Here is a 27,844-nt window from a genome sequence, read left to right on the forward strand (position 1 = left end):
ATGTTAGATCTACTCACGGTTAACATAATAAACAATATCATATTAAACAACCCATATGCCGTGTGTGTGTGTGTGTGTGTGTGTGTGTGTGTGTGTGTGTGTGTGTGTGAGCGAGAGATTGTAGGAGAGAGTGAGAGGTGTGGAAACATGATCTTCCTGAAGGACAAATGTTTCATCTCCTTTCGTGTCCTGTTTTAATTGTTGAAGCGAGTCAGGGTGTATTTTCAGTCTGCTACCACTCTACTGTGGCCTCTGGAGGAGAATACACTGGGTACTCATCATCGCTCCCTTTCTGGTTGCATCACAGTAGTCTAAAGTGGTTTCCTTTCCTCTCCTTCACGTGCACTGATGTGAAAGCAATGTCCTCCATTACATCACTATGTCCTGGACTGTAGACCACTGATGATCCTGTAGTCTTTAGACCACCTTTTTTTTATGAAGCTGCTTCTTCTCTGTACAGTGGCCTTGTGTGTGTCTAACATTTCTCTCTTCTCCTCCAGAGCTGCCCCTAACCCAGACTCAGCCCCAGGTGGGGGAGCAGTGCGCCCTGAGGGTAAAGATCCATCTGGACGCAGGAAGGACGATGCCAAACAGACCAAACAGAAACCCAAGGAGAATGCTTTGTTGCAGTTTGACCTCAACAACTACGCCAGTGAGAGACACACACACACGTCTCCTATACACACCTATCACACACACCTGCTCATACCCATTGAGGCTATCTAGTGTCCATCTTGAAATGTTTTTTCCCCCAATATGCCACGAGTACTGTAATGTCATATTGGCCCAATACAGAATTCTTCAGATTCTATTGTTCTAGAACTCGTACCATGTCCGTGGAATTGATGTGATGTCACTTCCTGTGTGCTGTCCTGTAGGTGTGGTGATCATAGATGACCATCCAGAGGTGACTACCTTAGAGGACACCCAGTCTAACACTGCAGACGACGGCTTCACTGAGGTGGTCTCACGTAAACAACAGAAACGACTACAGGACGAGGAGAGGAGGAAGAAAGAAGAACAGACTACACAGGTGAGAAGGAGGAGGGAGAGAGGGAGTGTGCACTTCACCACTGGGAAGCAGTTGCTCCTTTATTGACTAGGGACACATTGACACAAGACGCCTATTCAAACTGAGGACCATAACATCTGACATCCCTAACCTGTATGCTGCATTGTGTGTCTGTTTACAGCACTATGGGAAGAAAGGATCAGGGGAGAAGGGGAGAGGAGGAGGAGGCAAGCTGCCTCCCAGATTCGCCAAAAAGCAGCAGCAGCAACAAGCATCGCAACAACAGCAAGCCTCACTGCCACAGCCCCCACCCCCCCCCAAAAAAAACAAGCCCCATCTCTCTGCCCCCCAGTTCCCTCCCCCTTCCCAGCCTGCTGCCTCTCCCCAGACTCTGGAGGGCTCTTTAACCCCTCTACCCTCCGCCCTGACCCCCACCATTGTGGACTTCAGCTCTAAGACCTCCCTGCCACCTGTGGCCCTAGCCACGCAGCCCCACAGCACTCTGGGTACGGAACTCTGGGAAAACAAGGTGGCCGGATCCACCGTCCTGCCCGACATCAAGAAACGTGAGTCAAACAACCTCAAGACACAGTCATATTTCACCAGAGATGGCATTTTATTAGTGAAAACGTTCCAACTTATGACTTGGTAGGCTAGTTTTTCATATATAGACTTGGTGTTATATATGTTGTATGTGTTTCAGTTGGACCTATCAGCCCTCCTCAGCCTCCTTCAGTCAGTGCCTGGAACAAACCTCTCACCACCTTCACTGGTGCCGTCACTCCTGAGGTACAAACCTCTCTCTTTCTTTGCCTGGTAGCCATCTTGCACAGTGTTTCACAACCTTTTGTACAACAGACTGACCAGCTATGGGTCTGTTCTGTTTCATTGTGGCTCTAAAGAAAGTATTGTGTATTGTAGGGAGTCAAACCTGGCTCAGAAGGCAGTGTGGATCTGGGGATGGACAGGATCCAGTTTGGAGCCCCGTCCTCAGCTGGCAGTACAGACAGCGATGGTGTACCAGCCATGCTAGAGACTGGACCTGACAACAAACTACCTGCTCCTAAAGAACAGAGACAGAAACAGCCCCGTGCGGGGCCCATCAAAACACAGAAGGTAGGGTACTACATGTGTGCGCACACACACACTGACTGAAATCCTCAGAAAATCAATAGATTGATACGTTATGGTTCTTCATAGTTTTTTATAAACTCTAACTATCTCTCCCCTCTCCCTCCCCAGATCCCTGACATGGAGCCTAAGGAGTACAAGCCTGGCCCTATCGGTAAAGAACGTTCCCTCCGTAACCGCAAGGCTAAGGACATCCATGGGGGGGAGGGAGAGGGTCTGGATGGGGGGATAGCACCAGGAGGAGGGGCCAGCAGAGCGGTGGACTCCAGCCCTACCAACACCGACACCTCTGTTCCTGAGCTGGGGGGTGACATCGAGGGGATGATCACCATAGCCTCTGCAGAGTATGCCAGCAGTTCCAAGGTGAGAGGGGATGGTGTTGGTTGGTTGAAATAGTATACCCGATATTTAAATAGGAATGTACATGTAACTGGCAAAATGTAGGAAATACCAACATAAAGTGTCTTAATAGAGTGTTGGGCCACCATGAGCCAGAACAGCTTCAATGCACCTTGGCAGAGATTCTACAAGAGTCTGGAACTCTATAGGAGGGATGTGACACCATTCTTCCTTGAGAATTTCCATAATTTGGTGTTTTGTTGATGGTGGTGGAAAATGCCGTCTCAGGCACCGCTGCAGAATCTCCCCTAAGTGTTCAACTGGGTTGTGAGATCTGGTGACAGAGGCATATGGTTTCCTTCGTTTTCATGTTTATCAAACCATTCAGTGACCACTCGTGCCCTGTGGATGGGGGCTTTGTCGTCCAATGGGGGCATAATTACCATAGCCAAAATAACGGCCTGCCCAGCATTTGTATACATGATGGGATGTTGATTGCTTAACCGGTGTGGAAGCACCTGCTTTCAATATACTGTGTATCCCTCAAATAATCAAGGGTTTCCATTATTTTGGCAGTTACCTGTGTTCCATTAATTGCGATTATATTGACGAAATGTTGTTTCTCACCCCCCGTCAGGAGTCAGTGACTGACTACACCACCCCTTCGTCGTCTCTGGCTGACAGCGTTCCTACTGGAGGGAGTAAGATGGAGGAGAGCCTGGTAGCCAACGTGCCCCTGCCCCACTCTCTGCCTCTCCCTCGTAGAGAGGCGCTACAGCAGAGCTCCAGCCTCAGTACTGTCTCTCCTGCTAGCGTTGACCTCACACTGAAGGTAATGTTGCGAAAACCATAACTAGCCTACGGATAATGTTGCGCTCACTAGGGGTCCAAGGCTTAGTTACTAGGGATGTGACAAATGTAAAAATGTATTAACTTTTAAACCGCCAAAAAATGTATTGTTTAAAGGATATCATAAAATGAGGTAATTCAGACATGCTCCTGCGTGTGATTACTATGGGGCAATGCAGTTCAGTCTGCTGCAGTCCTGGCAACCTACCAGACGGTACTCACCTTACTGCTGTCCCCCACCAACTCAGCAACGATGTTAGTCATGTTGTTTTAGGGTCTCTGTTGTGTGCTTCTCCATGTTCTCAGTTGTCAGTACATGGGACTTCATGTCCCATTTCTCATCAATGTGATGGCTCGTTGCGGTGATGTATGACAGCGTGTTCATAGACGTCCAACCATCTGTAAATAATCAAAATAGTAACCTTCCATATCTTCTACATGATCTAGTGGGGTTTATATGCTTGGTCTCGTATCGGGACTAGTGGGGGTTTGTATGCTTGGTTTCATATCGGGACTAGTGGGGGTTTATATGCTTGGTCTCGTATCGGGACTGGTGGGGGTTTATACGCTTGGTCTCGTATCGGGACTGGTGGGGGTTTATATGCTTGGTCTCGTATCGGGACTGGTGGGGGTTTTCAATGCTTGGTCTCGTATCGGGACTGGTGGGGGTTTATATGCTTGGTCTCGTATCGGGACTGGTGGGGGTTTATATGCTTGGTCTCGTATCGGGACTGGTGGGGGTTTATACGCTTGGTCTCGTATTGGGACTAGTGGGGGTTTATACGCTTGGTCTCGTATCGGGACTGGTGGGGGTTTATACGCTTGGTCTCGTATTGGGACTGGTGGGGGTTTATACGCTTGGTCTCGTATCGGGACTGGTGGGGGTTTATATACTTGGTCTCGTATCGGGACTGGTGGGGGTTTATACGCTTGGTCTCGTATCGGGACTGGTGGGGGTTTATATACTTGGTCTCGTATCGGGACTGGTGGGGGTTTATATACTTGGTCTCGTATCGGGACTGGTGGGGGTTTATATGCTTGGTCTCATAAATGAGACAAGCTGTGCTCACCAGCTGTGCAGGACTCATTAGAACAGAGTGGACAGGACCCATCACCAAATCAGACTGGGTGGGAAAAAACATCATACACAATTATTGCCTGGTTTTCTGAACTTCACAATTTTGTTCGGTTGCAGTTTCACTCACTTCAAACCATACTCGCTTCAGCTTGAAGTACTGTCAGACTGATTAGTAATAGACTGTCCTTGCTGCAAATAAGAAAGATAACATTGGCTGTTCATTGACATCACTTTTGTTTACATGGTGGGGTCGTGATTCATTATTATGATTTTTTTTTTATTGAAATGGGGTCACGAGCCAAAAAGGTTTAGGAACCTGTGATTTACCATGTGTATTGGTATCAAACAGAGCGAGCAGTGACGCGCAAATGATAGCCACGAGCACACGGCTATCACTTTCTCCCCATCTCCGCACAGTGTAGTGGTGCATATTCAGATGGCAGAGGTTGAAGTTCTGTCACTGCAACGGATTTCCCTCATGGATAACATGTGAGGTTTGAGTAAATTGGTTAAAAAAACACTCCAGGCCACACTATGAACGTCTAAAACTAGCTAGAAAGTGTGTTGAATTTATAATGGACCTATATATTTCCAAATAACTGCCCTTTTTCATGCCCGCAAATAGTTTTTGACAAATCAGTCATTAAAAAAATGTGTGGCGCTCGAGCCAAAAAGTTTCCCCGCTGATCTGAGATCGACTTACGTTTCAGTCATGGAAAACGGAGGAAACATTGAACCACACCTCAGACAGAAGGTCTTCTAATGAATTAATTTGACTCTCTCTGTTTAGATGGAGTCAGCTCGTAAAGCGTGGGAGAACTCCCCCAGCCTGGTAGAGAAGAGCTCTCCTGTCACCTCCTCTTCTCCCATCACCTCCTGCACGTCCTCCTCCTACTCCTCCTTCTCCTCTGCCTCCATGCCTCAGATACCAGTGGCTTCCGTTACGCCAAGCACCTCTCTGACAGGTACTGTATTTATTTTTCTGTCCGATTTAATGCTTTTTATACAATGCTTTTACAAGTATTTGTTACATTAATACTTTTTTAAACAAAAATAGTTTTCCGTCTAATAAATGGATTGGTGGGCAACATCATCCACATAAACTGCAACAGAAACCGGGTGTAGTGACATCCCCCCCCCCCCCCCCCCCCCCCCCGCCCAGGTGCTGGGACCTACACCACGTCCTCTCTGAGCACTAAGACCACCACGGCCTCTGACCCCCCCAACATCTGCAAGGTGAAACCCCAGCAGCTGCAGACTGGATCCATGAGCGGGACCAGCTTCTCCCAGCTGGGCTGTGTGGCCCCCTTGCTGCCCCAGCAGAAACAGACTCCACAGGTCTACGTCTCCCAGTCTGCAGCAGGTGAGACCTCCAACACATCTGAAGCTTTTATGCACTTAGAGGTAATCTTACCTAACTAGGTGACCTCACCAGGAAAAAGTGTGTACCTAGTTAGTTAGTGTAGCAGATACTACTAAACATGAATGAAAACAGTTCTGTTGAATGGGTATGGAGGCTTATTAGCTTTTATGATGAGACAGCCATTTAGTGTTGTGCTCCTCTCTTGTGTCGTATCGGTGACTGCTGAGTGACCCTCCCATTGGTATGCTAGCTATAGAACTGACTACAGTGCCGTACAGTAGGCCCCATAGGGAGGTCAGCTATTAGCGTCTATCAGAGAGAGAGCTGAGCCCACAGGAACAGAGAAAGGTCAGTGCATTCACAATCCTTATGTGATCTGAGATGGAGACAGCTGTGCTATTACTGAAGGTAATGCTAGTGATTCAAATGTTCTCTGGACACACAATAGTCATGCATTTGTCAGGATCGTGGTGAGTTTGTGAATTTAGGAGTTTTGATCCCTTTTCTCGTTCTCTCTCTCGTTCTCACTCGTTCGCTCTCGTTCGCTCTCGTTCGCTCTCGCTCTCGTTCGCTCTCGTTCTCGTTCGCTCTCGTTCGCTCTCGTTCTCGTTCGCTCTCGTTCTCGTTCGCTCTCGTTCTCGTTCGCTCTCGTTCGCTCTCGCTCTCGTTCGCTCTCGTTCGCTCTCGCTCTCGTTCTTTGCTCTCTCTCGCTCTCTCTCGCTCTCTCTCTCGTTCTTTGCTCTCTCGTTCTTTGCTCTCTCTCGTTCATTCTCTCTCGCTCTCTCTCGTTCTCTCTCGTTCGTTCTCTCTCTCTCGTTCGTTCTCTCGCCCTCTCTCGCTCTCTCTCGCCCTCTCTCGCTCTCTTCTCGTTCTCTCTTCTCGTTCTCTCTCGTTCATTCTCTCTCGTTCGTTCTCTCTCTCTCGTTCCCGTTCTCTCTCGCTCTCTCTCGCTCTCTCTCGCTCTCTCTCGTTCTCTCTCGCTCTCTCTCGTTCTCTCTTGTTCTCGTTCTCTCTCGTTCTCTCTCTCTCGTTCTCTCTCTGTTGTTCTCTCTCTCTTGTTCTCTCTCGTGCTCGTTCTCTCTCGTTCTCGTTCTCTCTCTCGCGCTCTCTCTCGCTCTCGTTATGTCTCGTTCTCTCTTCTCAATTCAATTTGCTTTATTGGCATGATGTAACAATATACATATTGCCAAAGCTTACTTGGGATATTTACAATATGAAAATAATAAGAATTAAAATTGTCAACGGGACAACAGTAACAATAATAACCAAGGGTCAAAATAACTATACATTGAACAATAAGCATACAGTAGAGGACATGTGCAAGTTGATTGGTCTGTCAGACATTGTCCCTCAACTTATGGCAGGCAGCAATGTAGTGTGCTGCCAACCCACAGTTCCCTGCGTCCTCCCCCAACAGTACGGTAGCCTACTCTCATCAGAGTTTCAAATTTAGGGAAATGACACACTCTAATTGTTTTATATTTTTTACATTTTGTCAGGAAATGCAGCTCCGTCTCAAGTTCTGCTGTTGTGCAGTGGTTGCATAGCCTTTCCTCTACAGGGAGCCAGGTTTTCCTGTGTCTACTCTTCTCAATGGCAAGGCTGTGCTCACCGAGCCTGTACTTTGTCAAGGTTTTTCTAAGGTTTAGATCAGTAACCATGGTCAAATAGTTAGCCACGGTGTACTGTTGATTTAGGGCCAGATAGCACTGCGTTTTGCTTTGTGCTTGTGTTTCCCAATAAGCAATGTAGTTTTGTTTTGACTGTGTTGTAATTTGGTTTATTCTGATTGATTGGATGTTCTGGTCCTGAGGCTTAAGTGTGTTAGTAGAACAAGTTTGTGAACTCAGCCCCAGGACCAGCTGGATGAGGGGACTCTTTTCTTTGTTCAGCTCTTGGCATTGCAGGGCGTGGTAATGATATGAGAGGGGGTCAATGTATTTTAGATGTTTCCAAAACTTAATTGCTTTTTTGAGTTTATTATTATTAGTGGATATTGGCCTAATTCTGCCCTGCATGCATTGTTTGTAGTTTTCTTCTGGACACGTAGGATAATCTTACAGAACTCAGCATGCAGGGTTTCAATGGCGTGTTTGTCCCATTTGATGAAATATTGTTTTGCAAGTGGACCCCACACCTCGCTGCCATAAAGTGCAATTGGTTCAATGACACATTCAATTAGTTTTAGCCAAATTTCAATAGGTATTTTAATGGCGTCGAATGCTCTGCGTGCTTTCTCTCTCAGTTCATTCACTGCCTCATTAAGGTGTCCAGTTGAGCTTATTTTTAAACGTATTTCCAGTATACATTGATTGAATTATGTTATGTTTTACCCCCTACACCACTTTCAATAACTTTGTAGAACAGTCCTGTATGCCAAATAGAATCAAATGCTTTTTGGAAGTCGATAAAGCAAGCGTATATTTTGGTGGACATGTTTATCTATCAGGGTGTGTTGGGTGTAAATATGATCAGTCGTGCGATGTTTTGGTATAAATCCAGTTTGTCTTTTACTCAAGATTTTGTGCTTATTAAGGAAGTTTTTAGAACTTTTACATTTATAATACTACAGAAAACCTTCCCCAGGTTACTGTTCACACAAATGCCTCTAATTGTTAGGGTCAAATTTGTCTCCGTTCTTAAAGATTGGGGTTATGAGTCCTTGATTCCAGATGTCAGGGAAATAACCTACACTCAGGATCAAATTAAACAGTTTTAATATAGCCAATTGAAATTTTGCGCTAGTGAGTTTGAGCATCTCATTTAGGATGCCATCAGGTCCACATGTATTTTTAAATTTGAAGGCCTGAAGTCTCTTATAGAGCTCCTGGTCAGTAATTGAGGAGTCCAGTGGATTTTGATTGTCCTTTATAGCTTTTTCTAGTCTATTCAACTTCGCATGAATTTGGCGTTGTTCTGCGTTTGTGTCAATTTGAACAGTGTTGTAGAGTGTTTTAAAATGGCTTGTCCATATGTCACCATTTTGTATCGCTAATTCCTCTTGTTTCGATTTTTTTTTTTTTTTTCAATTTTGCCTGAATTTGTTTGTGTTTATGGATTCCTCAATTAGTGTCAGCTGCTTGCTGTTGTACTGTACTTTTTTGGTTCTGAGTGTACGTTTCTAGAGTTTAAGTCTCACAGTAATGAAGGCGTAATTCACCATTATTTGGGTCTCTGTGCTTTTGGTTGGATAGCGTTGTACGTTTTTTCCTTATAATTTTACAATCGGCATCAAACAAGTTGTCATCTGTGGTCTTATTTTATTTTTATCAATTTCAATTGTGCTTCTTTTGCCGTTTGCCTGAATATATAGTTGATGTTTTTTACTGCTAGATTGATGCCTTCTTTACTGTGAGTGAATGTGGTATCCAGAAAGTTATCTAAGAGTGTTTGGATATTTTGGTTACAGGTTGCTTTCTGGTATCTGTGCTGTTTTGGGCCCATCTGTATGAATGTCTGATGTTGTACAGCTTCTACAGTGCTGCAACAGATCCCTTCCGTTTTTGTTGACGGTGCTGTCACTGTTGTTTCTATGGGGGAGATGAAGACAGTTAGCTTTATTACAGGCCATACTGTTTCTGTCTCCTCGTGTGGTCGTTAGATCAGGTAGTGTTCCTGTGCGGGCATTTGTGTCCCCACAGATGAGCACATTTCCCTGGTTCTGGAAATGGCACGTCTCTTCCTCAAGGGTGGGGAAGATCTCCTCTGAGTAATATGGGGATTCTGAGGGGGATATATATTGCGCAAAGCAACACATATTTTTCTGTCAGTACAAGTTATTTTTTTTAGTTTGAACCAAATGTGATATTCACCAATTTTGGGAGGGTCAATTAGATTTTGTAGTTCGGATTTGTACCAAATGATCAGTCCTCCAGAGTCTCTGCCTCTATTGACAGAGCTGTGTTTCTGTGATGGCACAATTACCTCTCTGTAGCCTGTGGGGCAGTGAGTGACAATGTCAGCCTTACACCTTGTCTCCTGCAGAATGATGACGTCAACATCTTTAAGATTTTTGTTGAATTCCAGTGCTAAACTCTTCAGTCCAAAGGTTGATGAGTTTAGTCCCTGAATGTTCCATATGCTAACTGATGGTGATTTCATGTTGCAAAAGGACAGAACAGCAGTCAGAAATACAGTAACAAATAAGTTAAGAGTGAGAGAAACAGGATAACAGCTAACATTTTTTCTGTTATATGGGAATATGATTATATTATTATATTATATATATATATATATTCCCATTCATTGAACAAGTAAACTTTTAGTACATCAGGTACTAAAAACTTCTCTCTCTCTCTCGTTCTCTCTCTTGTTCTCTCTCTTGTTCTCTCTCTCTCTCTCTTTTGTTCTCTCTCTTGTTCTCTCTCTCTTGTTCTCTCTCTCTCTCGTTCTCTCTCTCGTTCTCGTTCTCTCTCTCTCTTGTTCTCTCATTCTCTCTCTCGTTCTCTCTCTCTCTTGTTCTCTCTCTTGTTCTCTCTCTCTTGTTCTCTCTCTCTCTCGTTCTCTCTCTCGTTCTCGTTCTCTCTCTCTCTTGTTCTCTCATTCTCTCTCTCCTTCTCTCTCTCTCTTGTTCTCTCTCTCTTGTTCTCTCTCTCTCGTTTTCTCTCTCTCTCTCGTTTTCTCTCTCTCGCTCTTGTTTTCTCTCTCTCGCTCTTGTTTTCTCGCTCTTGTTTTCTCTCGCTCGCTCTTGTTTTCTCTCTCTTGTTTTCTCTCTTGTTCTATCACTCTCTCGCTCTCGTTCTCTCGTTCTTGTTCTCTCTCGTTCTCTCTCGCTCTCATTCTCTCGTTCTTGTTCTCTGTCGCTCTCGTTCTCTCTTGTTCTGTCGCTCTCGTTCTCTCTCGTTCTGTTGCTCTCTCTGTCTCTCTCGTTCTCCCTCTCTCTCTCTCGTTCTCCCTCTCTCTCTCTCGTTCTCCCTCTCTCTCTCTCTCGTTCTCCCTCTCTCTCTCTCGTTCTCCCTCTCTCGTTCTCCCTCTCTCGTTCTCCCTCTCTCTCTCTCTCGTTCTCCCTCTCTCTCTCTCTCGTTCTCCCTCTCTCTCTCTCTCGTTCTCCCTCTCTCTCTCTCGTTCTCCCTCTCTCGTTCTCCCTCTCTCGTTCTCCCTCTCTCTCTCTCGTTCTCCCTCTCTCTCTCTCGTTCTCCCTCTCTCTCTCTCTCGTTCTCCCTCTCTCTCTCTCTCTCTCGTTCTCCCTCTCTCTCTCTCTCGTTCTCCCTCTCTCTCTCTCTCGTTCTCCCTCTCTTCTCGTTCTCCCTCTCTTCTCGTTCTGTCTCTCTTCTCGTTCTCGTTCTGTCTCTCTCGTTCTGCAGCCCAGATTCCAGCGTTCTACATGGACACCAGTCACCTGTTCAGCAACCCCCGCCTGGCACCTCCCTCTCTGGCACAGCAGCAGGGCTACCAGCCTAGACTCTCACAGGTAAACACTACAAGGATCTCTTTAATTTGTCTTAAAGCTTAAACTGCCCTTATGTAGCCTTACTCTCCCCTTATAAAACCTTATTCTTCCCTTGTGAAGCCTTATAAGGCCTTATTTTCTCCCCTCCAGCAGGCAGCGGTGCAGCAGATTCCAATCCCCATCTATGCTCCCCTGCAGGGCCAGCACCAACACACACACCAACACACACACTCTCACCAGGCCCAGCTAGGCCTCAACACCGGACCTCCCGTCTCCCAGCCACAGGACCTCTTCAGCTCCTCACTGCAGCCTTACAGGTAACACACACTCATTATGATATGTGGCAGGATATGTTGATGTTTGTGTATTTATCCAACAATGCTGTTTGGGTGATGTGTAGTCACTCTGACCGGTAAGAGGTGTGTGTGTTTGATCACACACTATTTCAACTCACTCCTCTGTCCTGTAGGTCTCAGCAGGCCTTTATGCAGAGCAGCCTGTCCCAGACCAGCCCCATGATGTTATCAGGGCCGTCTCTCCACAGCTACCCCGGGGTTGGGGGCCCTGACCTGGGCAAGCCTCAGTCCAGCCTGGCCTACCAGCAGCCCTCCAACACACACATCCCCATCCTGTTTGAACCACAGCTCAACCAGCCCTCTGGCATGGGAGGATCCCAGCTGATAGACACACACCTACTGCAGGTATGGGATAAGGTACACACAACGTAGCAGCAACGTTCTTATAACTGTTGAGTGGGAGAACTCATGTTATCCTGGTAAATGCTCCAGTTCTATGTGACTATACAAGAGCTTTGTAAGGAATATTGTCTTAACAACCCCCCCCCCCCCCCCCCCGTTCCCTCTCCAGCGTCAGGGGATGAGTCAGCATTCTAACCTGTACTCGGGGCAGGTGCAGCAACACGGACAGAGCAGTTACTATAGTAACACACAGTCTCCTAGCTCTGCCATGCAGCAGGTATACACATTATTTACACACTTTCAAACAGATGATTGTCAAAACCGACAATCATGACATTGGAACTAACTCATCTCTCTCGCTCTCTCCTCTCTAGGTGCAAGTCCCTCTGCCGGGCTCCCAGCTAGGTCTTCCTAACTATGGTTCTGGGGGTGGCCAACCCCTCCTGGCGCTGCCCCCCACCCCTCCCCAGGCTCAGCCCCCCAGCCTCAGCCGCCAGCCCCCTGTCTCTCAGCCCTACAGGGGTCCCTTTGGACCCGGACCCACACACAGCATGATGCAGCCTCCCTCCAGCAAGGTACACCAGGGAACCAATCAAAAGCTCTGCGTATGTGAGAGAGAGACGTTTGTATGTCTTCAAGCCTTATTATATTGTAGCTGCCTGTGCTCTGTGTGTGAGCATTGTGTTGGTGAGATGCGAGCAGAACATGACGTAATGTGTCTCTGCTCTGTGTGTTTCTATCCAGATGTGTGAGATGGACCTGAAGCTGTTTGGCAGTGGGATGGACATGAAGCCTGGAACTCCTCCTCACAGCGCTAGGAGCACTACCCCTACATCTAGTCCTTACAGGTAACACACACACTACCCCTACATCTAGTCCTTACAGGTAACACACACACTACCCCTACATCTAGTCCTTACAGGTAACACACACACTACCCCTACATCTAGTCCTTACAGGTAACACACACACTACCCCTACATCTAGTCCTTACAGGTAACACACACACTACCCCTACATCTTGTCCTTACAGGTAACACACACACTACCCCTACATCTAGTCCTTACAGGTAACACACACACTACCCCTACATCTAGTCCTTACAGGTAACACACACACTACCCCTACATCTAGTCCTTACAGGTAACACACACACTACCCCTACATCTAGTCCTTACAGGTAACACACACACTACCCCTACATCTAGTCCTTACAGGTAACACACACACTACCCCTACATCTAGTCCTTACAGGTAACACACACACACCTCTCTCTCTCTTACACACACACACACACACACACACACACTACTCCTACATCTAGTCCTTACAGGTAACACACACACCTCTCTCTCTCTCTCAAACACACACACACACACACACACACTACTCCTACATCTAGTTCTTACAGGTAACACACACACACACACACACTACTCCTACATCTAGTCCTTACAGGTAACACACACAAACACACACACACACTACTCCTACATCTAGTCCTTACAGGTAACACTCTCACACACACTCCCCTCTAGTCCTTACTGCTAATACGCACACCTTCTACCTGTTGAGTGTGCCAAGAGCTGATGTTTTGTTGTCTGGTCAGGGCCAGCTCTACATCTCCCAGCAGCCAGTCCAGTAAGATGAACAGCATGCTGTACCAGAAACAGTTCCAGCCCAGCTCTGCTGCCATGAGGGTCACACAGCACTTCCCTGGACAGTTCAACCCACAGGTAATACACACACACACACACACACACACACTGGAGAGGGATAGACCAGAGCCTAACACTGATCCTTTTTATTAGAAAGAAATCCAAGGAAAAAGTGCTTGACGAACACTTTCTCCTTCTCTCCTTTCAGATTCTGTCTCAGCCCAACATGGTCTCTCCTCTGGTGCGCCCTCCCCCCCACACCCAACATGCTAACTCATTTGGTGGAGGGATGCAGCGTTCGCCAATGGGCCCACCACCCATGTCTCCCTCTCTGGGAGGAGGGCTGATGCCTCACCCCCGGCCGCTACCGCAGCAGCAGCAGTTCCCCCAGCAGCACCTCTCCCACCCCCCCAGAGGGCCTCCTCCCCCCCTCGCACCTCGAGGCCCACCAGGTCCCAGAGGCAACCAGGCAGAGCAGGACCTCAAGGTATAGTACTGAAGGGTTATGGGTACTGTAGTGCACATGTCTTTGGTGAGCTCTACATGTGTGGTGATCTCTGTACAGGAGTGTTTCTCTACTTCGGCCCTTGAGTACCCCCAATGTGACACATTTTTGCTCTAGTCCTGCTTGCTGATTAGTTGACTGGTTGAACTAGAATGTGCCTGGTGGTGAAATCCTGATGTATCCTAAATGAACCCAGCAGTACGACGTGATTGATTTGATAGCTGTATTAACTGGTTGATCTCCTGTCGGTTCCTCAGGCGAAGCAGCGAGCCGAGGTGCTCCAGTCGACTCATAAATTCTTCTCAGAGCAGCAACTCAAGGCTCCGTCAGTCTCCAAACCCTCTCGTCTTGACCAGGGGGGAGGAATATCCCCCCTCGACATCCTGCCCCCCAACCACCAGACCGTAGGAGTCGTGGAGCGCCCTGAGCCCGACAAATCCTCTCTGTCGGTGGGCAAGCCCATCCGGACCGGCCCTATCAAGCCCCAGGCCATCAAACCAGAGGAGGGGAAGTAGAGCCTCAACATTCTCCACAGAAGGCGAGGTGGAGAAATAATCCAGCTGCTCCACTCATTCACACAATCACTCGCTCTCACACATCACCTGTGCTGTTGTTGGAGAGGGGGGGGGAGAAAGGGAGGAGAGGTGGGGTGTGTAAGTCTGAATGAGAGGGCTACTGTGTGTGCTCCAACCTCCCACCTCTCTCCCCCTCTCCTTCTCTCCTGTCCTCCACTATTGGGGGTCTGTGTGTTTTCGGCGGAAGGCTGCGCCGTAAGCTGTACTTCAAATGTCTACCGCGATGGTAGAAAAAGAGGAAGCGAAAAAAGAAAAGATATGAGATTCGCTGCTGAGTTTGCCATTTTTATAGCTCTATGATTTCGGTTCCTTTCCTTTTCTCAGTTGAATCACATGAAGACAGGGCTCTTCTTTTTGTTAACAAAAGAATGTATCAATCTTTTGTTTTTGTAGTTGAACAAACAATCTTATTTAAAGCGATGTCTTTTAGTGAAGCACAGACACGTTCTATTCCCCTGCCTGTCCTCCTCCCATCATTACTAACACAGAGCTATGTGAGTGTGTACAATCTCTGCATGATCACCACACACACCTTCCCCCTAGTGCTCAAAGGTTTCACCAATATTACTTAAAGAGAAACTGAAGTAATTCAGTTTTTTTTTCTTTTCTAGAGAGGAAATGTAAGATGCAGCAGTTGATCGATTGATTTATTGATAAGTCTGCCTTCCCTCCTGCTTTCTGCTCTCATTTCTTTGCCTGACATGGTGGTGTATGGGTGTGTGTGTGTTTTTGTGTTTTGCGTGTTGCGTGTTGCACACGTGGGCAGGCTATTGCCCGGTTCTCTGTATCTTTAGCCAAAGGTTGAGCAGCGCAAAGATGTCACAGAGCCTTTGGAAATCCCCGTTGCTATGGCAGCAGAGTGGAAGGGGAGTTATTATGGGTTGTCGGTAAACCCTGAATCCAGTCTAGGGATAAGTCTCACACACTCCCCTCTTACATTTCCCTCCCAGCCTCCCTCAAGAGTAAGGAGAGTAGAATACACCTATAATACACTCCTCCACCACCGTTCACACACCCATCCTCGGTGTCTCTCATACACACACTTTACTGTAGGGCACCCTACCCTGCTGCTACTGACAGAAAGAGAAAGTGAGTACTGGTGCCCTTAGCCAGGACACACAGCAGGAGAGGGCTAGAGAGTGGTGGAGGGTTTAATTTTAAAAACTGTAGAAACAGAAAATCATTCAGTGTGGCATTCTGTTAACCCTCACCAAAAGGAAAAGAGACTGACCGAGAGGGGGAGGAAGAGAACAGCATAAGAAAAAAGCCTCCAGATTTGAACTGTAGTCTATGGTTCTGCTGTGTTCCGGGGCAGAAGGACAGGTGTTAGTGTTGAGAGGAGAGATCGTCCCTGTCTTCTCCTGTCTCTCCAGCTCACTCAGTCTCACTCAAGCCTACACCGCTCACTCATCTCGGGTTTACCATGGTGAGAAGGGTCCTTCAGAAATGTACAGTAGTATGCTCCCCTAGTGGGTAGGGGCCTATGGAGCCAGTTGGCCCACTCTAACCAGAACATGGAATGAGAATTGTGTAGGAGGGAGTGGTGGAGAGTGTGATCATGATGATAATTAGTTTAGTTTTACTTGTACAGGGGGTACATCGCTGTATTAAAATATGTACGGTCTTATTTACATTCTTGGTTTGGTTAAAGAAACTAATAAAATAATATGCTGTTAAAAAGTGAACCTGTGACTGGTAGTTTATTCTTCAGTCTTAACTCATAATTCAGTCCAAAGAACCAACGTGTGGTTGCAGATGGCACCACTAGATGTCAGTATCAAGATGTGAATATCAAGATTAATACCGTAGGAGGGAAAACGCAACATTTACCCACAGATGGGAGCCAAATGTCTCTCAGGATGTATAAATCTGAAGCATATGTTTAGAACTTCCACTCACCACCAAATATAGTGAGGAGGGGAAGTCCAGTGGTGGGAAGTGGGAGAAGAATGGAGCTAGATAAAACTTCCCGACATTCAACACATTTTCTCATCAATAGTTCCCCAAACTAGAGTTTGTTAAGGACACTGCACACAGTTTTGTAGACTTTACCCTTTGCCAAAGTTTCCCCCAAAAAATTGTTTAGGAGTGCAAGGGAAATTTGTATTGCACGTGCGCACTTCACAGAGAATGCGTCCCCTGACGGAAATATGCAAATACATGCTAACAGGATCTCACTAGCTTGTACCCGTCTCTGCCCTCCTTGCTTGTTCTGCCACTATGCTTCATTTGCTACCATTGGAAACAACACCAATGAGATATCTTAGGATAGTTACCAGTATCTTTGAGTTACCGAAGATCAATGTGGACTGTTGAGACAGCCTTATCTCATAGCGGCAGGTAGCCTAGTGGTTAGAGCGTTGGGCCAGTAACCGAAAGGTTGCTTGATCAAATCCCCGAGCTGACAAGGTAAAAATCTGTCGTTCTGCCCCTGAACAAGGCAATTAATCCACTTTTCTCCGGTAGGCCGTTGTAAATAAGAATTTGTTCTTAACCGACTTGCCTAGTTAAATAAAGGTTAAATAAAAAATAGCCTAGACGTAACATAGTAAATGTAAATCCGGGACACTCAAATTAGTATATGTTACGTTTGGTATGGTTACTTAAGGCAAAAACGAAAGGAGGATGGTTGGTTGTATAACGTGAATGCCTAGGAACCCAAAGGTAATTAGCATGTTAGCTAACCTTAACCTTTTAGCTAACCCCTAGTCTAGTTAACATTAGCCAACTAGCTTACATTAGCCACCTAGCCAACGTTAGCGACAACAAATTGGAATAAGTAACGTAACATATACGTTTTTCAAATTTGTAACATATTGTACGTTTCGCAAATTTATAACATATTGTACGAATTGCAATTCGTAACATGTCATATGAATTGTAAATCTTCGTCATCCACAAATTAATACATAACATGCGAAACGTAACATATCATACTGTGTATGAGGAGTGGATTGGTTTTATGTACCGAATAATACGAAATGCTCTGAGACCAGGTTGGTTGAGGACTTCATCCTCTTTCTCAGGCAGAAACAACACTGCTCACATACACTTTGCATCCAGGGAGGGAGGAAACCCCAGAGGCCAGGATTTAGTAGGAATGTGGATGATCTCAACTGTTTTTCCCCATTTCAGTCCTAATATTGCCTCATGTTGAAGTGATTCTCCAACAGTATGGACCTTGGACCCGCTTCATTCAGGAGTCCCTTTTACTAAAACATGAGGTTTGAGACAAAATGTTGGGTTAAACCAAAGCTTTTATTCATCACAATATTTTTGAAGCTGTCAATTAAAACCATTTTACTCAAAGGGCTCTGGACATAAGTAGTGCACTAGGGAATAGGGTGTAATTTGAGAAAGCGCCATTGTAAGAGTCCGGTGTAAATTAGCAGCAGGCAGGGTGAGGTCTGGTATGTTAGGAAGCCAACCCCAGAAAGAGGGGAAGTATTCAGGAGGCTATGACAGACTGTCACCTCTACACCACATCAAACCCTCTCTGCACCCCCGGTGGGCTAACAATGAAGAGAAACCATGAAGACGGGTGGTATCGCTCTCATTCCTCTACCTCCCTCCCTACAATTAAACAGCGTTCCTCATTTCCTGATTCAGTGGAAATACTTCTGTCTCCCGTCCACCCACATCATGTGTATGTTTGGAGAGGTACCGGTAAACATGTTATTGATGAGAAATCATGCGTCTCCTTCCTGATGAGGAACCAGCCATCAGACACACCAGTCTGGGCACTTACACATACCAGGAATGACTGACTGGAGGGACTTTCACACTGCATCCCATTCCCTGCTGTTAAACAGCTACGACAAAGATGAGTGATGATGATAACACTGTTATAACACCATGCATTGATTCAGCTGTCAGTCAACAATAATTGAGAAAATGCTCCAGTCAAGTTAGTTACACAGCATCTATCCAGGTACTGCTATGTGGAGAGAACATTCTAGGAATTGGGAGGGCAATGGCTTTCATGGAACTCTGTAAACATTACGAGCCTCAGTCCATAGAAATATCTCTGTGAGGAGGCTAGTAAAGGTAGAGAATCCTGTTAAACACATTGTAATCACTGGACTTACATTAGGCAGGCCACAGACACATCCAGTCTATGTAAACATCTGTGTGTGTGCGCACGTGCATGCTTGAGTGAGTGTGTCACATCTGCCTGTCTACATAAATACCTGAAAGTAAAGTAACTGTCCAGCATTTCCAGATTTCTATGGAATATGACTTATAATTAATTACATTATGAGTGAAATAGTTTTCTTCCAATTTTTTAAATGTAAGTTTATTAGAAAACAGCTTTTCTATGTTGGAATGGTGTGGGCGTATACAGTTCATTAAAAATATGAATGTGAGTAGACCGCTGATTGGCCAGCTCATCCTCCTAAAGGAGTATGACATCATACTCTAAGGAAATGAAGCATTTATGAACTTTTAAAAGTGAGAATTTCACTGGACAATTACTTTAAACGTTGTTTACTGTGTGTTTATCATAGACTGTAAAAATATATACAGTACATTGTTTTGTTTGGTGTGTGTTTTGGCATAGAGTAGAATATATGACTACTTCTCCCATTGAGGAGAGGAGACGATCTGTTTACAGCCATGTAGTGACTGGAAAAACACACCACCGGATAAATTAATTAGCAGACATAGACCCATGATGAAAAAAGTAAAATGGAAAGTTTTATTTCCCTCAACACCTTCCATTTTACTGTTTGTGATTATCATTGACAGACTTTTTTTTTCAGATTTAGAATCGGAATGTGTTTTGGTACATAGCAGTCTTAAGGACATCATTTCATATTGAGTATCCTACTCAGAGCCGCTAGGCTGTGAGAGGCCCTGTGAGTGCTCTAGCATCGGTCTTAGCCTCACACACTGGGGCCATAACGGCTGATGGGAGATAGGGGGGTTATCATGTTTCCCATGCCAATAAAGCCCCTTGAATTGATAGGGGGCTAGGGGTATAACACCACTGGGAGAGGGGCTAGGTATATAACAGGGCTGAGGGAGAGATAGGAGGGCTAGTGATAAAGTGCGCTTCAGAGCGATATGGCTTTGACCTCTGCTGACCTCCAGGTCTGGAGGAAATGTCCCAGTTATCTTGTAAAGACCATAGCTGACCGGTGAGGCCTTGGATATGAAGAAGGATCTCTCTCTCACACACACAGACAAACCCGTACCTTTAAACATTGACTTGGTATGGTTACCCATTGTATATAGCCTCGTTGATGTTATTTTATTGTGTTACTATATTTCCTTTAGTTTATTTAGCACATTTTTCTTACCTACTTTTTTAAAAACTGCATAATTGGTTAATTAATAAGGGCTCGTAATTAGGCATTTCACGGTAAGGTCTACACCTGTTGATTCGGCGCGTGTGACAACTAAAAAGTTATAGGACCAACCATCTGGTGTGTTTGTTAGGAGTACTGAGGCCTCTATGACACTAAAAAAACAGCAGATCAGGAGCGATACATGACCCTTCACACGAAGGACAAGCCATTTGTCACTCTGTGGGCTGGGATAAAGACAAATACAGCTCCATCCAATCAATCAAATGTATTTATAAAGCCCTTATTACATCAGCCGATGTCACAAAGTGCTATACAGAAACCCAGCCAAAAACCCCAAACAGCAAGCAATGCAGATGTAGAAGCACGGTGGCTAGGAAAAACTCCCTAGGAAGGAAGGAACCTTGGAAGAAAACTAGAGAGGAACCAGGCTCTGAGGGGTGGCCAGTCCTCTTCTGGCTGTGCCGGGTGGAGATTATAACAGAAGATGGACAAGATGTTCAAATGTTCATAGATGACCAGCAGGGTCAAATCATAATAATCACAGTGGTTGTAGAGGGTGCAACAGGTCAGCACTTCAGGAGTAAATGTCAGTTGGCTTTTCATAGCCGATCATTCAGAGTTAGAGACAGCAGGTGCGGTAGAGAGAGAGCAGGTCCGGGACAAGGTAGCACATCCGGTGAACAGGTTAGGGTTCCATAGCCGCAGGCAGAACAGTTGAAACTGGAGCAGCAGCACAACCAGGTAGACTGGGAACAGCAAGGAGTCATCAGGCCAGGTAGTCCTGAGGCATGGTCCTAGGGCTCAGGTCCTCCGAGAGAAGAGAGAGAGAGTTAGAGGGAGCATACTTAAATTCACACAGGACACCAGATAAGACAGGAGAAATACTCCAGATATAACAGACTGATCCGACACAAACTATTGCAGCATAAATACTGGAGGCTGAGACAGGAGGGGTTTGGTGACACTGTGGCCTCGTCCAAAGATACCCCCGGATAGGGCCAACCAGGCAGGATATAACCCCAACCACTTTGCCAAAGCACCGCCCCCACACCACTAGAGGGATATCTTCGAACCACCAATTTACTACCCTGAGACAAGGCAGAGTATAGCCCACGAAGATCTCCCCCATGGCACGAACCCGAGGGGGGCGCCAACCCGGACAGGAAGATCACGTCAGTGACTCAACCCACTCAAGTGACGCACCCCTCCTAGGGACGGCATGGAAGAGCACCAGTAAGCCAGTGACTCAGCCCCTGTAATAGGTTTAGAGGAGACAACAAGGGCGGTTCGTCGCTCCAGTGCCTTCAAACCCCTGGCCCAGACTACACTCAGTCATAGGACCTACTGAAGAGATGAGTCTTCAATAAAGACTTAAAGGTCGAGACCAAGTCTGTGTCTCTTACATGGATAGGCAGACCATTCCATAAAAATGTAGCTCTATAGGAGAAAGCCCTGCCTCCAGCTGTTTGCTTAGAATTCTAGGGACAATAAGGAGGCCTGCGTCTTGTGACGTAGCGTATGTGTAGGTATGTACGGCAGGACCGAAAAGATAGGTAGGAGCAAGCCCATGTAATGCTTTGTAGGTTAGCAGTAAAACCTTGAAATCAGCCCTAGCCTTAACAGGAAGCCATTGTAGAGAGGCTAGCACTGGAGTAATATGATCACATTTTTGGTTCTAGTCAAGATTCTAGCAGCAGTGTTTAGCACTAACTGAAGTTTATTTAGTGCTTTATCCGGGTAGCCGGAAAGTAGAACATTGCAGTAATGTAATCTAGAAGTGACAAAAGTATGGATACAGTTTTCTGCATTCTTTTTGGACAGAGTTTCAGTTTCAACATTTTTGCAATGTTACGTAGATGAAAAAAAAGCTGTCCTTGAAACAGTTTTGATATGTTCGTCAACAGAGAGCTCAAGGTCCAGAGTAACGCCGAGGTCCTTCACAGTTTTATTTGAGACAACCATCAAGATTGTCAGATCCAACAGAAGATTTCTTTGTTTCTTGGGACCTAGAACTAGCATCTCTGTTTTGTCTAAGTTCAAAAGTAAAAAATGTGCTCCATCCACTTCCTTATGTCTGAAACACAGGCTCCAGGGAGGGCAATTTGGGGTTTCACCATGTTTCGGAACACCGAAATCCAGAGTTGTCTACTTCAGGAGATGCAAGACACAGTTTCCCAAAGTAGATACAATAAACTAAACTACCAGTATCCATGATATCATCTGACTCAGATTTTCCTCAATTTAAAACTTAAATCCGTTTTACCTCATTTCTACCAGCATGTCACATGTTCAACCAGAGGGAAAAAAACTCTAGACCACCTTTACTCCAGACTGAGATCGAATCCTAGTACACCAGCTCTGACGCTTGTTGGATGTGACTATCACAGATTACAAAGGGAAAACCAGCCGCGAGTTGACCAGTGACACGAGCCTACAAGACGAGCTAAATAACTTCTATGCTCGCTTCGAGGCAAGCAACACTGAACCATACATGAGAGCACCAGCTGTTCCAGACGACTGTGTGATCACGCTCTCCGAAGCCGATGTGAGTAAGACCTTTGAACAGGTTAACATTCACAAGGCAAGACAGATTACCAGGATGCGTACTCAGAGCATGCGCTGACCAGCTGGCAAGTGTCTTCACTGACATTTTCAACCTCTCCCACACCCAGTCTGTAATACCTACATGTTTCAAGCAGACCACCATAGTCCCTGTGCCAAAGAACGCCAAGATAACCTGCCTAAATGACTACCGCCCTATAGCACTCATGCCTGTAGCCATGAAATGCTTTGAAAGGCTGGTCATGGCTCACATCAAAACCATCAGCCCGGAAACCCTAGACCCACTCCAATTCGCATACCGCCCCAACAGATCCACAGATAACGCAATCTATATTGTACTCCACACTGCCCTTTCCCACCTGGACAAAAGGAACACCTACGTGAGAATGCTGTTCTTTGACAACAGCTCAGCGTTCAACACCATAGTGCCCTCCAAGTTCATCACTAAGCTAAGGACCCTGAGACTGAACACCTCCCTCTGCAACTGGATCCTGGACTTCCTGAAGGGTCACCACTAGGTGATGAAGGGTAGGCAACAACACATCCGCCACACTGACCCTTAACACGGGGGCTCCTCAGGGGTGCGTGCTTAGTCCCTTTCTGTACTCCCTGTCACCCACGACTGCATGGCCATGCATGACTCCAACACCATTATTAAGTTTGCCGACAACAAGACAGTGGTAGGCCTGATCACCGACAACGATGAGACAGCCTATAGGGAGGAGGTCAGAGACCTGGCAGTGTGGTGCCAGGGCAACAACATCTCCCTCCTCGTTAGCAAGACAAAGAGCTGATCGTGGACTACAGGAAAAGAAGGGACAAGCATGCCCCCATTCACATCGACAGGGCTGTAGTGAAGCGGGTTAAGAGCTTCAACTTCCTTGGTGTCCAAATCACGAAGGACCTATCATGTTCCAAACACACCAAGACAGTTGTGAAGGGAGCACGACAACGCCTATTCCCTTTCAAGAAGCTGAAAAGACCAAAAAAAAGGACCTCAGATCTACAGCTACACTATTGGGAGCATAATGACTGGTTGCATCACAGCTTGGTATGGCAACTGCTCGGCAACCGACCGCAAGGTGCTACAGAGGGTAGTGTGTGCGGCCCAGTATATCACTGGGGCTGAGCTTCCTGCCATCCAGGACCTCTATACCAGGCGGTGTCAAATTCTCCAGCCACCCAAGTCATGGTCTGTTCTCTCTGCTACTGCATGGCAAGCGGTACCGAAGCACGAAGTCTGGGACTAAAAGACTCCTTAACAGCTTCTACCCCTAAGCCATAAGACTGCTGAACAGTTAATCAAATGGCCACCTGGACTATTTCCATTGACCCCCTTATTTTATTCTTATTTTTTGCACTGACTTTCTTGCACAGGCTCGATGTACACTCACTGGACTAACCACACACTCACACATATTACACTGACACTCCAACACACACACATTTCACGGTAAGGTCTACACTTGCCGCATGTGACAACAAAAATCTGATTTGAAAAGTTATAGGACCAACCATCTGGTGTGTTTGTTAGGAGTACCGAGGCCTCTCTGACACTAAACACACAGCAGATCAGGAGCGATTCACATGAAGGACAAGCCATTTGCCACACTTTGTTGGCTGGGATAAAGACAGATACAGCTCCATCTTGTCTACTTTAGAAGATGCAAGACAACGTTTCTCAAAGTAGATACAATAAACTAAACTACCTGTATCCATGATATCATCTGACTCAGATTTTCCTCAATTTATATTAGACTAATTAGTTCAAATTAAATGTTATTGGTCACATACACCTATTTAGCAAATGGTATTGCAGGTGTAGCAAAATGCTTTTGTTCCTAGTTCCAACAGTGCAGTAGTATCTAACAATTCACAACAATGCACAAATCTAAAAGTAAATGGAATTAAGAAATATTAGGATGAGCAATGTCGGAGTGGCATTGACTAGAATACAGTATATACATATGAAATTAGTAAAACAGTATGTAAACATTAGTGACCAGTGATTCCATGTCTATGTACAGTACATGGGGCAGCAGCCTCTAAGGTGCAGGGTTGAGTACCCGGGTGGTAGACGGCTAGTGACAGTGGCTAAGTTCAGGGCAGGGTACTGGTTGGAGGCTGGCTAGTGACAGTGGCTAAGTTCAGGGCAGGGTACTGGGTGGAGGCTGGCTAGTGACAGTGACTAAGTTCAGGGCAGGGTACTGGGTGGAGGCTGGCTAGTGACAGTGACTAAGTTCAGGGCAGGGTACTGGGTGAAGGCTGGCGAGTGACAGTGGCTAGTTCAGGGCAGGGAACTAGGTGGAGGCTGGCGAGTGACAGTGGCTAAGTTCAGAGTAGGGTACTGGGTGGAGGCTGGCTTGTGATGGCTATTTAACAGTCTGATGGCCTTGAGATAGAAGCTGTTTCTCTCTCGGTCCCAGCTTTGATGCACCTGTACTTACCTCGCTTTCTGGATGATAGCGGGGTAAACAGGCCGTGGCTCGTCCTTGATTATCTTTTTGGCCTTCCTGTGACATTGCTTGCTGTAGGTGTCCTGGATGGCAGACAGTGTGCCCCCGGTGATGTGTTGGGCAGACTGCACCACCCTCTGGAGAGCCCTGCGGTTGCGGGAAGTGCAGTTGCCGTACCAGGCGGTGATACAGCCCGACAGGATGCTCTCAATGGTACATCTGTAAACGTTTGTGAGGGTCTTAGGGGCCAAGGCGAATTTCTTCAGCCTCCTGAGATTGAAGAGATGCTGTTGCACCTTCTTCACCACACTTTCTGTGTGGGTGGACCATTTCAGATTGTCAGTGATGTGTATGCCGAGGAACTTGAAGTTTTACACCCTCTCCACTGCTGTCCCGTCTATGTGGATGGAGGCATGCTCCCTTTTCTGTCTCCTGAGTTTGACTCTGAATGGTTAAACCCTTAGCCTACAATTTCCGCACACCCGCGGAAATCGAATTAATATAATTTAAAAATCCCCATAAAATCTGTCTGTTTAGCCTCCCGAGTGGTACTAAGTGGTTTAAGGTACTGTATTGCAGTGCATGAGGTGTCACTACAGACCCAGGTTCGATCTCAGGCTGTGTCACAGCCGGCCGTGACCGGGAGACCCATGAGGTGGCGCTCAATTGTCCGGGTTAGAGGAGGGTATGGCCAGCCGGGATTACCTTGTCCCATCGCGCTCCAGCAACTCCTTATGGCGGGCCGGTTGCATGCAAGCTGACTTCGGTTGCCAGCTGGACGGTGTTTCCTCCGACACATTGGTGCGGCTGGCTTCCGGGATAAGCAGTGCGGCTCAGCAGTGTCGTGTTTCGGAGGACACGTGGCCCTCGACCTTCGCCTCTCCTGAGTCCGTAGGGGAGTTGCAGTGATGGGACAAGAATGTAACTACCAATTGGATATCATGAAATTGGGGAGAAAAGGGGGTAAAAGTAAATCTACTTTCTCACATGGAATAGCCTTCATTTCTCAGAATAGACTGACGAGTTTCACAAGAAAGTGCTTTGTTTCTGGACATTTTGTGCCTGTAATCGAACCCACAAATGCTGATGCTCCAGATACTCAACTAGTTTAAAGGCCAGTTTTATTGCTTCGTTAATCAGAACAGCAGTTTTCAGCTGTGCTAACATAATTGCAAAAGGGTTTTCTAATGATTAATTAGCCTAACTTGGATTAGCTAACACAACGTGCCATTGAAACACTGGAGTGATGGTTGCTGATAATAGGCCTCTGTACGCCTATGTAGATTTTCCATCTACAATAGTCATTTACAACATTAACAATGTCTACACTGTATTTCTGATCAATTTGATGTTATTTTAATGGACAAAAAAATTGTTTTTCTTTCAAAAACAAGGACATTTCTAAGTGACCCCAAACCTTTGAACGGTAGTGTGTATATATATAAAGATAGATAGATGTACTTTTACCCCCTTTTGACCCCAAACCTTTGAACGGTAGTGTGTGTGTGTGTGTGTATATATATATATATTTGGACACACCTACTCATTCAAGGTTTTTTTCTTTATTTTTACTATTTTCTACATTGTAGAATAATAGTGAAGACATCACAACGATGAAATAACACATACAGAATCATGTAGTAACCAAAAAAGTGTGAAATAAATCAAAATATATTTTATATTTGAGATTCCTCAAATAGCCACCCTTTGCCTTGATGACAGCTTTGCACACTCTTGGGCATTCTCTCAACCAGCTTCATGAGGTAGTCTGGAATGTATTTCAATTAACAGGTGTGCCTGAAAAGTTAATTTGTGTATTTTCTTAACTTAATGCATTTGAGCCAATTAGTTGTGTTGTGACAATGTGGGGGGGAGGGGGGGGGGTTACAGAAGATAGCCCTATTTGGTAAAAGACCAAGTCCATATTATGGCAAGAACAGATCAAATAAGCAAAGAGAAAGACAGTCCATCATTACTTTAAGACAGGAAGGTCAGTCAATACGGAAACTTTCAAAAACTTTGGAAGTTTCTTCAAGTGCAGTCGCAAAAACCATCAAGCACTACGATGAATCTGGCTCTCATGAGGACTGCCACAGGAATGGAAGACCCAGAGTTACCTCTGCTGCAGAGGATAAGTTCATTAGAGTTACCAGCCTCAGAAATGGCCAAATAAACGCTTTACAGAGTTCAAGTAACAGACATCTCAACATCAACTGTTCAGAGAAGACTGTGTGAATCAGGCCTTCATGGTCGAATTTCTGCAAAGAAACCACTACTAAAGGACACCAATAAAAAGAAGAGACTTGCTTGGGCCAAGAAACACAAGCAATGGACATTAGACCGGTGGAAAATTTGAGATTTTTGGTTCCAACTGCCGTGTCTGTGAGAGACGCTGTGTGTGAACGGATGATATCTGCATGTGTATTTCCCACCGTAAAGCATGGAGGAGGAGGTGTTATCGTGTGTGGGTGCTTTGCTGGTGACACTGTCTGTGATTTATTTAGAATTCAAGGCATACTTAACCAGCATGGCTACCACAGCATTCTGCAGCGATACGCCATCCCATCTGGTTTGTGCTTAGTGGGACTATCATTTGTTTTTCAACAGGACAATGACCCAACACACCTCCAGGCTGTGTAAGGGCTATTTGACCAAGAAGGAGAGTGATGGAGTGCTGCATCAGATAACCTGGCCTCCACAATCACCCGACCTCAACCAAATTGAGATGGTTTGGGATGAGTCGGACCGCAGACTTAAGGAAAACCAGCCAACAAGTGCTCAGCATATGTGGGAACTCCTTCACGACTGTTGGAAAAGCATTCCAGATGAAGCTGGTTGAGAGAATGCGAAGAGTGTGCAAAGCTGTCATCAAAGCAAAGGGTGGCTATTTGAAGAATCTCAAATATAAAATATAT

General features: G+C 45.9%; 1 protein-coding gene across 2 annotated transcripts in view; it reads left to right on the forward strand.

Moving 5' to 3' along the window:
* LOC120052557 (protein PRRC2C-like) overlaps positions 1-16,284 on the forward strand; it is a 53,719-nt gene extending 37,435 nt beyond the window's left edge. The window contains exons 15-32 of one of the 2 annotated variants that reach the window (XM_038999537.1): positions 501-652; positions 879-1,033; positions 1,194-1,578; positions 1,716-1,801; positions 1,934-2,128; positions 2,255-2,506; positions 3,120-3,314; positions 5,200-5,374; positions 5,572-5,772; positions 11,076-11,182; positions 11,282-11,478; positions 11,631-11,862; positions 12,029-12,136; positions 12,234-12,434; positions 12,604-12,707; positions 13,471-13,597; positions 13,728-14,006; positions 14,282-16,284. In XM_038999537.1, the coding sequence (XP_038855465.1) occupies positions 501-652; positions 879-1,033; positions 1,194-1,578; positions 1,716-1,801; positions 1,934-2,128; positions 2,255-2,506; positions 3,120-3,314; positions 5,200-5,374; positions 5,572-5,772; positions 11,076-11,182; positions 11,282-11,478; positions 11,631-11,862; positions 12,029-12,136; positions 12,234-12,434; positions 12,604-12,707; positions 13,471-13,597; positions 13,728-14,006; positions 14,282-14,539 (3,409 nt within the window). In that variant the 3' untranslated portion in view covers positions 14,540-16,284. The remainder of the gene's footprint in view (positions 1-500; positions 653-878; positions 1,034-1,193; positions 1,579-1,715; positions 1,802-1,933; positions 2,129-2,254; positions 2,507-3,119; positions 3,315-5,199; positions 5,375-5,571; positions 5,773-11,075; positions 11,183-11,281; positions 11,479-11,630; positions 11,863-12,028; positions 12,137-12,233; positions 12,435-12,603; positions 12,708-13,470; positions 13,598-13,727; positions 14,007-14,281) is intronic. The other variant, XM_038999538.1, reaches the window with a different exon arrangement.
* Positions 16,285-27,844: the final 11,560 nt, after the last annotated feature.

This window comes from Salvelinus namaycush, chromosome 8 (genome assembly GCF_016432855.1).
Source record: "Salvelinus namaycush isolate Seneca chromosome 8, SaNama_1.0, whole genome shotgun sequence".
NCBI classification, from domain to species: Eukaryota; Metazoa; Chordata; class Actinopteri; order Salmoniformes; family Salmonidae; genus Salvelinus; species Salvelinus namaycush.